Source organism: Convolutriloba macropyga, chromosome 7 (genome assembly GCF_964194025.1).
Source record: "Convolutriloba macropyga chromosome 7, txConMacr16.3, whole genome shotgun sequence".
Classification (NCBI taxonomy): Eukaryota; Metazoa; Xenacoelomorpha; order Acoela; family Convolutidae; genus Convolutriloba; species Convolutriloba macropyga.
The window spans coordinates 64,419,452-64,437,513 of record NC_134474.1 but is presented as its reverse complement, the minus strand read 5'-3'; the positions used below and the strand labels follow the sequence as shown (position 1 = coordinate 64,437,513).

At 41.1% G+C, this 18,062-nt stretch overlaps 2 protein-coding genes across 2 annotated transcripts; one reads left to right on the top strand and one right to left on the bottom strand.

Annotated features, from left to right (window-relative positions):
• Positions 1-5,585: 5,585 nt before the first annotated feature.
• Positions 5,586-10,937, top strand: LOC142343105 (uncharacterized). Its single transcript, XM_075394791.1, has one exon. It carries the CDS (start codon positions 5,586-5,588, stop codon positions 10,935-10,937), a length of 5,352 nt encoding a protein of 1,783 aa, XP_075250906.1.
• A 1,796-nt stretch (positions 10,938-12,733) lies between these two features.
• LOC142343103 (sialin-like) lies at positions 12,734-16,002 on the bottom strand. Its single transcript, XM_075394790.1, has 2 exons — positions 15,984-16,002; positions 12,734-13,629 (listed from the first exon to the last, which is right to left on the bottom strand). Exon 2 carries the CDS (start codon positions 13,619-13,621, stop codon positions 12,734-12,736), a length of 888 nt encoding a protein of 295 aa, XP_075250905.1. The 5' UTR covers positions 13,622-13,629; positions 15,984-16,002.
• Between the last annotated feature and the right edge of the window lie 2,060 nt (positions 16,003-18,062).

Sequence of the window (18,062 nt, the reverse complement as noted above, 5' to 3'; positions counted from 1 at the left end):
CAAGGCTGCATAGCGCAGACGGTAACGCACTGGACTCGGAATCGAAGGGTCGCTGGTTCGAGCCCCCGACTACGACCAAATTGGCAAAGCAAAATCAGTATTCTAATACATGTACCTTGAGCAACGGACTGTTAGAGAGCGGTTTTGGGCCGAACCAGCCCGATTTAGACTAAGATGACTTAGATATAAAATTATTAGAGTATCAAAACGCTTTGAATGGTTCAATTTTAAGGCCAATGCAAGGCCAAATTACGTCATACATGAACTGAATCGACCGATATTGGCTAGCAAAAGGCTAACAGGTAGTGTCTAGCCTTTTTGCCGCCAGTGTTACTTTGAATAACTTTTGTTAACGTTGTGAAGTGAACCTCTTATATGTCGTATGTTATGTACACAAGCTATAGTTGGCATAAAAAGTCGTTTCTTGAATCTTATGCGATTCGTAATTGTTGAATAAAGATTTCCCGTCTTCCGTTTTGTTACATTCGAGTTTATTGTCGGATACAAGGCTCGAATATTTGGTCCACCAACCCGGACCAAATATTCGAGCCTTGTATCCGTGGTGATAGTGTTCCGTGGAGCACTGCTAGTGGTTCAGTGTCCCGTAGAGTGACTTTGGCAGTCAGAGGCCGGGTCAACGTTGGTGATAGTGTTCCGTGGAGCACTGCTAGTGGTCCAGTGTCCCCTAGAGTGACTTTGGCAGTCAGAGGCCGGGTCAACATTGGTGATAGTGTTCTGTGGAGCACTGCTAGTGGTTCAGTGTCCCGTTGAGTGACTTTGGCAGTCAGAGGCCGGGTCAACGTTGGTGATAGTGTTCCGTGGAGCACTGCTAGTGGTTCAGTGTCCCGTAGAGTGACTTTGGCAGTCAGAGGCCGGGTCAACGTTGGTGATAGTGTTCCGTGGAGCACTGCTAGTGGTCCAGTGTCCCCTAGAGTGACTTTGGCAGTCAGAGGCCGGGTCAACATTGGTGATAGTGTTCTGTGGAGCACTGCTAGTGGTTCAGTGTCCCGTTGAGTGACTTTGGCAGTCAGAGGCCGGGTCAACGTTGGTGATAGTGTTCCGTGGAGCACTGCTAGTGGTTCAGTGTCCCGTAGAGTGACTTTGGCAGTCAGAGGCCGGGTCAACGTTGGTGATAGTGTTCCGTGGAGCACTGCTAGTGGTCCAGTGTCCCCTAGAGTGACTTTGGCAGTCAGAGGCCGGGTCAACATTGGTGATAGTGTTCTGTGGAGCACTGCTAGTGGTTCAGTGTCCCGTTGAGTGACTTTGGCAGTCAGAGGCCGGGTCAACGTTGGTGATAGTGTTCCGTGGAGCACTGCTAGTGGTTCAGTGTCCCGTAGAGTGACTTTGGCAGTCAGAGGCCGGGTCAACGTTGGTGATAGTGTTCCGTGGAGCACTGCTAGTGGTCCAGTGTCCCCTAGAGTGACTTTGGCAGTCAGAGGCCGGGTCAACATTGGTGATAGTGTTCTGTGGAGCACTGCTAGTGGTTCAGTGTCCCGTTGAGTGACTTTGGCAGTCAGAGGCCGGGTCAACGTTGGTGATAGTGTTCCGTGGAGCACTGCTAGTGGTTCAGTGTCCCGTAGAGTGACTTTGGCAGTCAGAGGCCGGGTCAACGTTGGTGATAGTGTTCCGTGGAGCACTGCTAGTGGTCCAGTGTCCCCTAGAGTGACTTTGGCAGTCAGAGGCCGGGTCAACATTGGTGATAGTGTTCTGTGGAGCACTGCTAGTGGTTCAGTGTCCCGTTGAGTGACTTTGGCAGTCAGAGGCCGGGTCAACGTTGGTGATAGTGGTCCGTGGAGCACTGCTAGTGGTTCAGTGTTGCGTAGTGTGACTTTGGCAGTCAGAGGCCGGGTCAACGTTGGTGATAGTGTTCCGTGGAGCACTGCTAGTGGTTCAGTGTCCCGTAGAGTGACTTTGGCAGTCAGAGGCCGGGTCAACATTGGTGATAGTGTTCTGTGGAGCACTGCTAGTGGTTCAGTGTCCCGTTGAGTGACTTTGGCAGTCAGAGGCCGGGTCAACGTTGGTGATAGTGGTCCGTGGAGCATTGCTAGTGGGTCAGTGTCCTGTGGAGTGACTTTGACAGTCAGAGGCGTAGTCGGGTAACTTCATAACGACGTGAGGAGCATAGAGTTCCAAAACTGTAAGCTCAACTGTTGGGACTACTTTAGTAGTTGATCAGACGTTGTCAGACTCTTAAACTTGGTGCTAATATTTTACACTGGCGGCACATACTTAGCCTAGATATACTTTTGAACCCATAGCACTAAGCCGAAAACCTTCGGGTGCTCAGTTAGCCGAATAACGTTGAGTGCTCAATTAGCCGAATAACTTCGGGTGCTCAGTTAGCCGAATAACTTTGGGTGCTCAATTAGCCGAATAACTTCGGGTGCTCAATTAGCCGAATAACTTTGAGTGCTCAATTAGCCGAATAACTTTGGGTGCTCAATTAGCCGAATAACTTCGGGTGCTCAATTAACCGAATAACTTTGAGTGCTCAATTAGCCGAATAACTTCGGGTGCTCAATTAGCCGAATAACTTTGGGTGCTCAATTAGCCGAATAACTTTGGGTGCTCAAATAGCCGAATAACTTCGGGTGCTCAATTAGCCGAATAACTTTGGGTGCTCAATTAGCCGAATAACTTCGGGTGCTCAATTAGCCGAATAACTTCGGTTGCTCAGTTAGCCGAATAACTTTGTGTGTTCAATTAGCCGAAAATTTTTTGGTTGTTCACTTAGCCGAAAATTTTTTGGGTGTTCACTTAGCCGAAAAATTTTTGGGTATTCAATTAGCCGAAAATTTTTTGGGTGTTCAATTAGCCGAAAAATTTTTGGGTGTTCACTTAGCCGAAAAATTTTTGGGTGTTCAATTAGCCGAAAATTTTTTGGGTGTTCAATTAGCCGAAAAATTTTTGGGTGTTCACTTAGCCGAAAAATTTTTGGGTGTTCAATTAGCCGAAAATTTTTTGGGTGTTCACTTAGCCGAAAAAATTTTTTAGTGTGTTCACTTAGCCGAAAAATTTTTGGGTGTTCAATTAGCCGAAAAATTTGTTGGGTGTTCAATTAGCCGAAAAATTTTTGGGTGTTCAATTAGCCGAAAAATTTTTGATGTTCAATTAGCCGAAAAATTTTTGGGTGTTCACTTAGCCGAAAAAATTTTGGGTGTTCAATTAGCCGAAAATTTTTTGGGTGTTCACTTAGCCGAAAAATTTTTAGTGTGTTCACTTAGCCGAAAAATTTTTGGGTATTCAATTAGCCGAAAAATTTGTTGGGTGTTCAATTAGCCGAAAAATTTTTGGGTGTTCAATTAGCCGAAAAATTTTTGATGATCAATTAGCCGAAAAAATTTGGGTGTTCAGTTAGCCGAAAATTTTTGGGTGTTCAATTAGCCTAAAATTTCTTGAGTGTTCAATTAGCCGAAAATTTTTGTATTCAATTAGAAAAATTGGGTGTTCATTTAGCCGAAAACTTTTAGCAGTTCACTTAGCCGAATTCAATGCTTTTTATAGTAGGTGCTAGTTCATTGAGCCGCACAATAAACAAACTACGGGACCCTCAGTATACACGACACCTTAATACATCTATAGCTGAGCCCGGACTCAGTTTTAAGGCCGTTAAACAGAGAAAGACCGTACAATTTAAGCTCAAATACGAGTACCCACAGGCAAGTGAAGTAATAATTTGGCACGACGCTATAAACAATAGCTTAACACCCCATCATGACAATAACCATAGCCCACTATCTGCGTCTGAACTCATTCAAGAACTTTACGCAATCGAAAATAAGATAAAAGCTATTGTTTACTGTCCACGACAGGGCGCCCCAGATATCTTCGAGGACCTGAAGCAAACAAGTTTCGTCGTGGTTCACGTCATAAAAGACCTCCTATCAGAGCGCAAAGCCAAGGATCCTTCGATTCTGAACGACTATTTGCAACTTCATCCGCCCTTCTGCTGTGAAATAAAATCACTCTCTATTGTGAGATTTCATAGCGCCAACCTAAATTGTCTGATAAAAAAGACCAGACCAAAAAGACTTAACCAGCGCCGTCGAAAAGCTCGAGCAAACAGGGCTGCCGCTCTCGAAGGGAACTCTGCTGACGAGCCGTGGCTAGCTTAAGTGCAAGGCTATAGCTTGTTTGCAGTTTTTTCCTCGTTAGTGGTTGATCTGTTCTTTTGAGCCTTTAAGAAACTAAATTCTAGTCCGTTTCCCAATTCCTCATAGTGTATTTGATTTACGAAATTTTTGCTTGTAACGATTCCCCTTTCTTATTCTTTTGCTGGTAAGAGTCATCTGAAATTCTGAATATTGTATTAAGTGTGCCTAATTCATTGAAACAAATATCTAACATTTAATACCGTTGTTTTCAAGATGGAAGCTCAGGCCATCAAGTTGTCTGAAGCTAGATCTAAAGTTGAATTAAGTGTGAATGACTTGTACAAAAGAATCGACGAAGCAATAAATAGTAAAACACGAAAAACAAAAGTCGAGACATTAGTTAACAAAGCAAAGGAACTCTTGTCAACAGCATTTGACAAAAACGATCAACTGGTTCAGTTAGCCTCACGACATCCAAATAATATAAAACTTACTGAGGAGCTTGAACTTTGGCTCAAAGAAGCAAGCGAAACTCATGACAATTATGTAGCAAAAGCACGACAATACATTGAGCTCAGTGATGAGACAAATGGTGAATCAACATTCCGCCGAAAAACATCAAGCTGTGGATCGAAAACTGTCTCAATCTCGTCTAGCCAGAGGAGAAGAGAACAGGAAATAGCAAGAATTCAACGAGAAGAGATTGAGAGAGAGAATGAGAACATAATCAAACTCGCTCAACAAAAGCATCAATTAGAGCTAGACACAATTAGCGAAGAGAACAGGAAAAGATTGTTTGACGCAAAAGTCAAGGAGATTCGGGCAATGGAGTCATCCGATGAGAGCCTTGATGGTGATCTCGGGGAGCAAACAATTTTGAATAATGATAAAAAATCCGAGCGTGTAACAGAATGGGTTGACAATTCAGTGGCAAGCAATATTTTGTCTACAACTCTTCGTTCAAACCGCGCAGAAAACGAATTTCAAGAAAATGGTTTCCTCCAAGCTTCGAACTCATTACCACCACATGAAACGGATAATCTCCTAACAGGCCCTTCGATGCTGCAAAATTCGGTGAACGCTCCAAATGCTGCCCCAGGTCCGTTATTGCAGCAAAGCAATCATTCACCACCAAAGGACGGTAACCCGCGTGAAAACGTCGTCCGTACTCCCAAAGGAGTATCATATTTTTTGTCTTTTGGAAAGGAAGACAGACAGATCAGTCCGCAGGCAAGTAATAACGTCGCTAACCAGACCGCTGATACGGGAGCATCAGCGCCTCAATCCTCGCAGTTACCAGAACCCTCGAGCTGGGCACCAGTCCCCAGCGCAGTTTAATATTTGAATCAACCCGATCATCATTTAGCAAACATAAACAACCCCACATTGACAAACTTGCCATCTATTACTTCTGATCATCAGAACGTACAATACCCTGTCCAAAACATGCAACGTAGTTTTTATCCCATGGCTAGCCACCTCCTGCCAAACATGACTTTGTGGCATGTACCTCATCCGGCAACCGTAACTTCCTCACATCCTCAACAAGTTCAACAACAAGTTTTGCAAACAAATTTGAATAAACCTGTTGTATCCTATTCACGTGGAGGTACAACCTACTACAACCAAAACCCGTTTTCCGCTGCAACCTTTATCGGTCAACACAACCCCTCATCGTCATTACCGGTGCAGCACGGTTTGTATTCAAACCCAATGCTGCCCTACGCAACCATGCCAGCCAATACTACTGGTCCCTTCCATTCGTATCATCCATCAACATCTGTTGCTCCCGCACACGATAATTCCTTCAATGTTAAGGATCTAGCGGACGCAATAACCTCCAGTCAACTCAATCCATTACCAAAATGGACGCTTGCGCAATATAATGGGGATCCACTTCTTTGGCATGAGTGGATAGGGCAGTTCAAAATTGCCATAGACTCTCAAAACCTCTCTGATGCAGCAAAATTAACTTATTTGAAAACTCTTCTAACAGGAAGAGCTAAAAAATCCATTGAGCAGTTTGCGTATAGTGGTGCATTGTATAACGATGCCATGAAATTTCTGGAACGGAAATTCGGCCAACCCCATGCCGTAGTTGGCGCTCATCTTGATAAACTTAACAATTACCCGCCCTTAAAAATGCACAATGCGGAAAATGTAATTGCTTTCGCATCAGTAATTTCAAGTTTAGTTGGAGTTTTCCAGTCATTGTCATATGACGCCGATTTGCGTAGCTCATCTTTACTGAATCAAGTGGTACAAAAGCTCCCGCCCAATCTTAAGGAATCCTGGTGTTCACATATAGTGAAAAAGCAGTGGCTCAGGCCTACCTTGTTAGAATTCAACGATTGGTTACAAGAAAAAGCGGACACACATGACCGCATGAAAGCAGTCAAATTTAAGACTAAGTCGGACGAAACACCAGTTGTAAATAAAACAAAAACAACTTCAAAGGCTTTCGCGTCAAACTCAAAAGTTGCCGACGCAAAACAGAGGAACCCGTCAACAAGAAACGGGAACGAACTTGGTTGCCCGCACTGCAAGGCAAATCACCCAATTTGGAAACGCCCGAAATTCAAAAGTGAAAACCCAACTCAGAAAGCGAAAATTGTAGCCGAACATAGACTATGCTTCTCCTGTCTCAATGGTTCCCATCAATTTAGAAATTGTCCCAACCCACGAAAGTGCCAACAACCTGGTTGCGCTAGTACACATAAGATTCTGTTACACGGTTCCGAACGCATGTTCACTAAGAACAATGCAAAGAAACCAAGTGAAACGAAAAGCGTCACTGATCCACCGCAGTCAACATCTCTAGTTAGACTCAATTCGGAAAACATCTGTACTCCCAATCAAGATGGAAACTCGTCATCTTTCCCTGCTGTGTCCGACGTTAAAGGTCTTTTACAGGTTAAGGAAGTCCAACTCAAAGGCCCCACAGCTAAGGAAACAAAAGTGCTGGCTTTATGTGATCCTGCCTGCAGTCACTCGTGGATTGCGGCAAGTGCTGCGGCAAGAATCAATCTGAAAGGTTCACCTCTTAAACTGACTGTTTGCGGAATAAATGCAAAACAAGTTATTGATACACTTATTACAGACATGACAGTTAAACCATTAGGTGATAACACCTGTGACAGTTTCGACGTAAGTCCATACATAAGAGACACGCTAAATGTTGGTTCTGATATTATCAATGTACCTCAACTACAGGAAACATATCCGTATTTAAGTGTGCTAGATCCCGTTCAGTACAGTTACTCAAATGTCGAAATGATTCTAGGCCAAGACGTTTACCATGCAATCCGACCTATCGAATATTTTGAAAGCGATTCAAAATGTGCACCCGTTGCCGTCCGTCTTCCAATTGGTTGGGTTCTAAGTGGACCTTTGCCTGCCACTTCTAGTTTCATATCCTCCTGTTTTAAAATTGTTACTGAACCGGAAACAGATCTAGCCAAACAACTGAAGTCCTGGTATGACATGGAGTCATACGGAGCTGTAAAAGAGGTTGACCCCAGGTCTTCTTCAGACCGTAGAGCAGTTGAAATACTAGAAAAGACAACTTTTAATGACGGAAAACGGTATCAAGTTGGTATGCTGTGGTCAAAAGACGACCTTCATTTACCGAATAACTACTACTCAGCACTCGTTCAACTGAAGTCCCTTGAAAAAAGACTTTTCAGGGACCAAGACCTCCGAGTGAAGTACGAAAAGAGCAGAAAGGACGACGTAGACAAAGGCTATGTGGTTCAAGTGCTTAACTCTAAAGATCCCAGTGAACGGTCTAGACGCGAATGGTACTTGCCTCATCACCCCGTCGTTAATCCCAATAAGCCAAACAAGATGAGAAGGGTGTTAAATGGTGCGGCAAAATTTCATGAAACATCATTAAATAAATCATTGTTGACAGGTCCTGATTTACTTCAGCGTTTGATTCATACTCTTATCCGCTTCCGCCAGTATCAGTACGCAGTCTCTGCTGATATAGAAGGCATGTTCCTCCAGGTTGGAGTGCTTCCTCAGGATCAACCGTGCCTTAGATTTTTGTGGCGGGAGGATCCATCAACTGATGTGATGGTATATCAGTACACCAGGCATATCTTTGGTGCGAAAGACTCGCCCATATGCGCGAATTATGCCCTCCAACGAACAGCCAAGGACATTAGCCGTCAGTACCCAGATGCATCGCAAGCTGTGTTGGAAAAATTTTATATGGACGACTACCTCGACTCCTTAGACGAACCAGAGAAAGCACTGAAGAGAGCCAAGGAACTCGTAGAACTACTTATGTTGGGAGAATTTAAATTAACAAAGTTTGTAAGCAGCGTTCCACACCTGCTCGATGAACTCGACAACAGCTTCAAAACCAATGACCAAGAAGAGCCAAAAGTTATTGGAGGTTCTGAGGAAGAAGCCTCATCACACGTATTGGGTCTGAAATGGGACCACAAAAAAGACACACTAGTTGTTAGCCGTGGAACGAAATACGTGGACAACAAAAACGTAACTCAACGCCTAGTACTTCGTTTAGTTTCAAAAGTCTTTGACCCAATTGGGTTAGTAGCCCCCTTCACAGTTACCGCCCGACAGTTGCTGAAAGATATATGGAGGTTGAGTGGTCAAGACTGGGACAAGGTGCTGCCCGATGACATGATTGATAGGTTCAGTGCATGGAGTTCAGATTTACCCAAATTAGGAAACCTAACAGTCGCTAGGAGTTTTTTCTCTGGCGAGTTCAACTCAACCGAGCTTCATGTTTTCGGGGATAGTTCCCAGGAAGTTTTCAGCGCTGTTGCCTTCCTGAGATCAAAAGTAAGGTCAGGACCCACTACGCATACCGAAATTGCCTTTATTTTAGGAATAGCAAGAGTTGCACCCATGAAATGTTTGACCGTACCCAAACTCGAACTTCAAGCAGCCCTCCTAGCAACGCGCCTAAAGGTAGACATATATAAAGCTTTAACAATACCTCTTAGTAAAACGTTCATGTGGACAGATAGCACGACTGTGCTTCAGTGGCTGAGATCCTTCGATAAACAGCCCATCTTTGTTGCCAATAGGGTTTCGGAAATATTGGAGTCCACAACAGTCGACCAATGGTTTCATGTACCATCGACAGACAATCCCGCGGACGCTGATACAAGGGGAATGTCAGCCGATGGCCTGTGTGCCAGTAGCTGGTTGAAAGGTCCAATTTTCCTGTTTACGTCAGATTTTCCTTTCCAGCCAAAAAACGAGATATTGGGCAATCTGAAAAAACCGTTAACCAGTCCCTTGGGCGATCCGGTTCAAAAACAAGAAAGCAGTCTTGCGAGCAACGTTTCCTACGAAGAAAAACTGTTCGATTACACAAAATTTAGCTCCTACTTTAAGCTAGTTAGGATAACCGCTTATCTCCTCCGCATCCTCCCGAAGCACGCCCATTTCCGGTCATCAGATGCTTCAATTCTTAGGCCCGATGAACTCCAGGTTGCTGAAGCAAAACTTCAGTTCCTCGTTCAATCTGAATCATTCCCGTTCGAAAAAAAACAACTTCTGGATGAAAAGCACCTTATCAGAAAAAGCCCAATCTCACCGTATACCCCTTTCATTGGTCCCAATGCTCTGATCAGATCTAGTGGCCGCATCAAACTATTAGTTGAAGCCGACTATGACATCAAACACCCCATCATACTTGATAGCCGTCACCCCGCTGTAAGGCTCTTTCTGAAAAAAGAGCATTTAGTTAACCACCACGAGGGCATTGACTTTTTGCGAGCTTGCATACAACGACGCTACGCAGTCCTGAAATTGCGTTCCGCATTACGATCTATCAAATTTAACTGCGTATTATGCCGTAAGCGTAGCAAAAAGTCCGTTCAGCCAATGATGGCCGACTTACCAGCCGAACGTTTTTCCTATGGTTCCCCTCCCTTCTTCAATACGGGAATGGATTATTTCGGCCCATTTTATGTATCAGTGAAACGCTCAAGTGAAAAGCGTTGGGGTTTCCTTTTCACGTGCCTCACAACACGCGCCTTGCATATTGAGGTTGTGCCATCGATGGACATGAATTCCTGCGTTATGGGAATTGAAAGGTTCATTGCTCGGAGAGGAAAACCCCGCGTCCTTTGTTCGGATAATGGAACCAACTTTATTGCTACCGAGAAGGAACTATCATTGTGTATACAGAGTTGGAATCAAAAATTCATTGCGAGTCAAATGTCTGAAAGGGGAATCTTGTGGCACTTCAATCCACCATCTGCCCCACATCACGGTGGCTCGTGCGAACGAATGGTGAGGAGTGTTAAACGCACTTTCTATGCAGTTCTTGGCAACCGACGTCTTACTGTCGAAGTCTTACAAACGACATTCTGTTTAGTTGAATCAACTTTAAATAACAGGCCACTTACCCCTGTAAGCTCTGACCCTACGGATCTTGATGCCATAACACCTAATCACTTCCTTCTCGGAAACAGGTCAAGCACTGTGCCTTCGCTTTTGTCAGAAGAGGACTTCGACCACCGCAAGAGATACGTGCGAGCTCAGTGCTACGCGGACTCAATTTGGAAAAGGTGGCTAGCTGAATATGTCCCAAACCTGAATCGTCGCAGTAAATGGTCCACACCGGCAAACACAGAGCTTAAATCTGGGGATCTCGTATGGGTGGCCGACGAATTGAGCCCCCGTGGACACTTCCCCATGGGTCGCATTGAAAACCTCCGTTATGGCAGCGATGGCATTGCCCGTTCGGCTGAGATAAGGACCAATGCTGGTAAGTATATCCGACCGGTTGTAAAACTAATACCTGTTTTAGAAACAACACTTTCGGGGCCGGAGGATGTTGCGAATGCAAAGTAAGCGTATAGATATAAACTAAGCAGCGTATGTTTGTAAGCGCGTAAGCGTATATATTTGAATTGAATAGCAAGCACTCAAGGCGGCATAGCGCAGACGGTAACGCACTCGACTCCGAATCGAAGGGTCGCTGGTTCGAGCCCCCGACTACGACCAAATTGGCAAAGCAAAATCAGTATTCTAACACATGTACGTTGAGCAACGGACTGTTTTTGGGCCGAACCAGCCCAATTTAGACTAAGATGACTTAGATATAAAATTATTAGAGAATCAAAACGCTTTGATTGGTTCAATTTTAAGGCCAATGCAAGGCCAAATTACGTCATACATGTGAACTGAATAGACCGATATTGGCTAGCAAAAGGCTAACAGGTAGTGTCTAGCCTTTTTGCCGCCAATGTTACTTTGAATAACTTTTGTTAACGTTGTGAAGTGAACTTCTTATGTGTCGTATGTTATGTACACCAGCTCTAGTTGGCATAAAAAGCCGTTTCTTGAATCTTATTCGATTCGTAATTGTTGAATAAAGATTTCCCGTCTTCCGTTCTGTTACATTCGAGTTTATTGTCGGATACAAGGCTCGAATAACCAAATTGAATCAAGACAATCACTAGCCCAGGAAAAATTAAATAGTTAGGTTTCAGTGTTTGGGACCAAAAATCAGTCTGAACTTTCTTAGCTTTTTCTCTAAAAAAAGTTCACTTCTCATATTGACAGTTTTCAGGATTCAAACTGGGCGATCGTTTGGTTGACTAAATTATCTTGCCAGTTGCCAAGGATCTTCCATTTCAGCTACGAATTAACTTACAAATAACCGTCTATTGTTTTACTTAGCTTGTTTAGATCCTGATTACAGTTACCACTCTTTCATTATCTTTTCAATGAAATAGAAAAACTTTTTAGAAACTGGAGTCAACAACCGACTCAAAACCAAAGACGGAATTCTGTTATGGGACACAACGAAAGAGGGGCATGGGAGAAACAGATTTCGAGCATGGGTCAAATAAAAAACCCATCGATGGGTAGGGGGCAGATACCGCAAGAAAGTAACGAAATTGGGTAGTATGGGCAGATCAAACATACCAAACTATGGGCCAGGTCGAACCATCCTATCCACGCCCGAAGAACGTCTGGCCTTGCCCGACCTTGGCTGTTTTGACTCATGCTACATATGTTATCAACGAAAAAATATTGTAAGAAGTAGTTAGCGTTAACAAATTGATCTAATTTTTTCCAAGATTTCTGAAAATTAATTATCAGCTTTTTGAGTTTGCGATAAGTACGGGATTATAATCAACGGTGTGGTGGCTATGCAATTCACCAAAACTACTTTTTAATATGTAATATTCGGACTGTTTGGAAGCCGCTGAAGCAAACTGTGTAGTTTAAAGCTTTCACTTTCTTGAGACAGCAGTTGTTATAATTTTGTCACAATTTTCAATTTTTTTTCGTTTTTTTGTCGTTTTTTACTGGTAAATACCACTCCTTATTAGCCCTCAGTGTTGTTAGTGGTCGCTATTATATAATATTTGTTGTCTGAAGTCTCTCCAGATCTTCAAAAATGTCTCCTTATAATTAGACAACCGTAAAATCTTAGGATCAACTTTTTATTGCCTTAGAACTGAAAGTAAATTTCTGTTATGTGAAAACTGAAAAAATGTCATGGAAGGTTTTAGACCGGCAAAAATTTATCGGATAAGTGCTGACAAGACGACTATGTTCAGGAGATGACAGAGAAACTGAAATGAGCGTGAAAACTCTTAGCAGGAACTCACTCTTTTATGAACAAAAATTTCCACCTAAAATTTATGCAAGAGGGAAAAGATGCCTAATTTCTTCCATGGAATCGGATACCGGTTTCTTGACATTCCAACTTGTGTATGATCGTTAATGAATTCTCGCTCGCTATTTGATATTCGTGGGTGTTTATCCGGCGTATCATACGCTATATACATCCAGAAGACGACCCAAACAATGCCAATAGCCCCATTAACCGCAAATGCCAGAACCCAACTTGATTTGGAATCGACAGCAGAGCATAGTAGTCCGATAACTGGGTATGACAACGTTATGCCAAGAAAACCTCCAGAAAAGCCGAATCCTGAGAAGAAACTTCTCTCCATTTCTGGCGCCCATCGAGCAGTAAGGTGACTAAATGCAGGTAGGGTTAACCCCTCAATAATACCCTCCATAACCCGTATAACTATTAACCATTTATAACCTAAAAACGCTATAACTGGGTTTAGCAAAAGTAAAATTGCTCGTATCAAGATTCCCAATCCTAAAACAATTCTACCACCACATATTGAAGATAAATAAGCGCCGGGTATTTGTGTAAACATATAGCCAATGGAAGGCGCGGATAAAATATAAGCCTGTGTAGTGGTCGACCAATCAAATGTTGCCACGTGGCGCGCTTTTTCGGTACTGTTACCCTTACTGTAACTGTGGGAGACAGGACAATTATCATTGAAAGAATTATCATACGTATCTTGCCCCGTAACCATGGCAACAATAGCTATGCTCATAGTAACTCGCATTGCAAACAAAGTGCCAATTCCCAGAAATCCAAGCAAAGCAATTTTGTACCTGGTTGAGAAAAATTTGCCACGCAAGGATTGATGATAGTTATAATTAACAATTTTTCTATTCCATAAATCCGTATTCGATGAGTTGCCTCCATTCATTTTTCACTCTAAAAAAAGTTCAGGTAAATTTACTTGAAAAAACACCTGAATTTACCTGAACCGTTCAGGCAAATTGTTCTCACTTGAACTACACCTGAACTTGCCTGAATTTTACCTGAAATTTACCTAATTTTTCAGGCGTCACTGGCTGAACTTTTGCCTGAAAAATACCTGAAAAAAGTACCTGAACTGTTCAGGTGATCCAAAATTTTCAGGTGTGTTTACGGTAAACACACCTGATAATTTTTGTAGAGAGCCCGATTTTGGAAACAATTACTGAAAAATAAGAAATGGGCTTTATTTCGCTGTCCACGGTTTTGAAGCTTTGCTTATGTTAGAAAAGGCATCAGTTCGAATTAAAACAAATAACAACCTGAATCTGACAGACCTTTAAAAAATAGAAGCTAAATGAGGACCATATGTCATTACCGTTTCAAAATTGATGGAATCCAGTGTTCCAATGATCTTTTTTAAGCTCGAAAGTTCTTTTTGATTAAATACGCAAGGAAGAATGATTGGGTTCTAGTTGATCCAGTTTAAAATTACTGCGATTCCTGTTGTTATGAGTTTAAAAGTTTTAAAGTTTCTTTAAACCAAAATATTGAAACTTCACTGTTGGTGTCACCTCAAAATTATTTTTTTTTGGGCCAGGAAAAACTTGTTTGAGCTCAAAACATCAGTTGGGCTGAAGAGTGGGAAAATTTTATGTTAAACTTAAGCGTAACCTTGAAAAAGTAACAAAACGGCTGGACACTGCCTAGTAAAATTGTTGATGTTTCTCCTAGTACTTGCTTTCTTTTTGTGATTTAGTTTAATTTTATTTTAAGAAAACTTTTTGTTGTTTCCGTACTGATTGCAATAAAAAGTTATTTTCATGTAACCACACCTGAACTTGTTCAGGTAACAGTTCACCTGAAATACTGTTCAGGTGTGTTTCAAGTGCTTTTACAGCTGAAATTCACCTGAACTTCCGATTACCTGAACACGGTTGATAAAAGTACCCGAACTTTTTTTTTTAGAGAATTCGTGTTCTTCCAAATAATAATATAAGTTAGCAACTTTTATATTTTGTTGAAATTTTTTATTCGTCTGGGGGTATGCACTTTTTCATCAAAGAAAAAAGTAGCTGTCAGATTGCCAAAAAAAGTTCAGATAGCTTTGTAGATCTGTAGTCTCAAAAACATAGACCGAAAAATTTGAACCATAGTAACAAAAAACAGACCGAAAACAAAAATTTCAGTTTTCACTTATTGCTGAGATGTTATATTTTGATCAAAAATTTGTTTTATATTGAACAACACAATTTGGATAGCACCTCATAATTTTACAACAAATTAGTTGTAATTCTTAGCTGATATAACTTTAAAGTTTTAGTCCAATTTCGAAAAAACTTCCTACATCATTTATACCTTACACTAGTTTTCTTGTCTACCTATGGACTTCAGATAGAAAGCGACGTTCACTTACAAGTAATCACAATGTAGAGATGATAAACTTCATCTAAACTCAAGGTTCACTTACAAGAAATCACAATGTAAAGATGATAAACTCCATCTTAGTTTTCTAGTCTACTTGTCAATAAATCACATCTTCAAATCTAATTTCTTTCAAATGTTTAATGCAAAAGCCAATTTGTTCATAGTTGAGCAACCGTCAAAAAAATTTCACTTTGAGCCATTTTTCTACTCTTAAACTAAGGTGAAGTCCATCAGTTCTACTCTTAATTTATAAAAAAAATTGAATAAAAGCAACAAAATCTTTTATTTGATCGCAATTTATAATTGCAAACCCATGAGACAAAATTATTTCGACATAAGAAGCGAAATTGAAACTAATTGGCGATCAATTTTTAGATTCGTTTGGAATGAAGATGCTGAATATCAGGCTTTCCAAATAGCAAATACTAAAATCGGCAAGAAATACTAAATTTTGCTACAGATTCTTGCATTTATATCTTATATCTTGAGAACCAACAAATCACAATTTTGAGCACAGTTTTAAGCTAAAAAGAGGTTCAAATGACCACTCAAACCCTAAAATGGACAAATGAACGCAAAATACTTGAAAAGAAATTGCAATTATTCTACTTTCTTGATACTTAAGAATTCAAAACCGATTTTTTCAGATTTTAGCGCTCAAAAACCTAACTTGTAGTTTAGCAGCAAATTGATTTAACTTGTAATGGGCATACAGTCAACAACGAAAAAAAAGTTAAAATTGTTATTTAACAAAAAACTGAGAAAAATTGTAGCTCTTTTGGCTCAAAAAAATCTCAATCCAGACCTTTTCTTCTTGAATTTGACCCCTTCAAGCAATTGAAAGTCTATCAAAATTATCTGTGACTCTAATAAAAGTTTTTTACTTACTGTATGGACTTAATCTTTTCATCCGATCATCGAAATAGGTGTGCTCACATATAAAAAGGCCAAGAAAAAAGCCATTAATAGCTCGCTATTGTAGCCATTAATAAGTAATAATGCACCCTTCGACAAAATGTAATTTGCCATTATACTTAGCAAGCCGCCCATTTTGAAGGGATGATTACTCAACATATACTTACCTGTTTCTTTTGATTTTTTTATTCAATCGACTCACAACCTTCCGAGTTTTAATAGCTCAAAAATAAGAAAAACCGACAACCCTTTTTGCAGAGAAAACACATATAGAATGTTGCCATTTTCAGTAATCAGCACTTTTTCGAGTCCAACGTGAACTCTGTTCAACTTGATGCCTCCACTAATCTAATCAAAATTTTTCTTGTGAATTCAGTAACTTTTGAATAAGCAGAAAAGATTTCACATGGGAATCACATTACTGGCCAACTTTGATCCGGGGTTTCCCAGTAAGCAGAGTTGTCAGTTTTTTCTTAATTTATATCTATTAAAATTCCGATGAATAGGCTTCAATTGATATAAAAATCAAAAGAAAGATAAAAATTATATTGGCCAATTACGGGCAGTTTGGCTGAAAAAACGGGCCGTTTACGGCCAAATATTGGCCAAAAAACGGGCAGTTTACGGCCAAATATTGGCCAAAAAACGGGCAGTTTTCGGCCAAATGTTGGCCACAAAACAGGCAGTTTACGGCCAAATATTGGCCAAAAACAGGCAGTTTACGGCCAAATATTGGCCAAAAACGGGCAGTTTACGGCCAAATATTGGCCAAAAAACGAGCAGTTTACGGCCAAATATTGGCCAAAAAACGGACAGTTTACGGCCAAATATTGGCCAAAAAACGGGCAGTTTTCGGCCAAATGTTGGCCACAAAACAGGCAGTTTACGGCCAAATATTGGCCAAAAACAGGCAGTTTACGGCCAAATATTGGCCAAAAACGGGCAGTTTACGGCCAAATATTGGCCAAAAAACGAGCAGTTTACGGCCAAATATTGGCCAAAAAACGGACAGTTTACGGCCAAATATTGGCCAAAAAACGGGCAGTTTACGGCCAAATATTGGCCAAAAAACGGGCAGTTTACGGCCAAATATTGGCCAAAAAACGGGCAGTTTACGGCCAAATATTGGCCAAAAAACGGGCAGTTTACGGCCAAATATTGGCCAAAAAACGGGCAGTTTACGGCCAAATATTGGCCAAAAAACGGGCAGCTTACGGCCAAATATTGGCCAAAAAACGGGCAGTTTATGGTGTAAAATTGCAACTTGGGCGGTTACTTTTGTCAATGAGTGTGGGCGTCAGAGAGGTGTTGGATTACGATTAAAATAACTTTATTTCAGGGGATAACTAATTCATCATATCAGTTCTCTTGAAAGCGGTTAATTAAATAAGAAAGCGAAATTTCAAGTCTTCTTTGTAAAGATTTAACTGCTTTGATGGTGAGAAAATTGATCGGGATAATTATACTTGATTTAGAAAGCGATCTAGCGAAGAGAGGACAACTAGCAAACATAATTTAAAGAATTGATTACACGTAATGTTCACTCTCCGTGATTTACCATGATTTACAACTTCAAAGAATTAAATGCGTCTTAATTGTTCAGACTCAGTTGTTTTCTCATTTATAGAAAAGTTTATAAACCTGTTTTAGGACAGCTGTTCAGCTTTAGCAGCCAAGTATAAAAATAAGCGTTCAAAAAATAATGAACATAGATAAATGTAATTGCTTTCTATCAGTGCTATGCTTCCTCTGGTGAAAAATTGTTCAATTAATTTTTTTAACGGGAGAAATTATTTTATTAACTAACTACATAGCTAAATTTTGCCTCAATTACCTCAGTTTTGATCGAAAAAGAGTATACCCGGGTCAACGATCATACAACTTTCTTTGATTTCGTACTAGGTCATATATGATTCTTAGTAATCATACTACAAATCTCTTTTATTATGTGCCCAACTTGCAATTGATATTGTACGTTAGGGTCTGTTGGTGGATCACAATGTGATGCCGGGGTATCATATAGGTGTTGCCCTACGGATTAAAAAAAC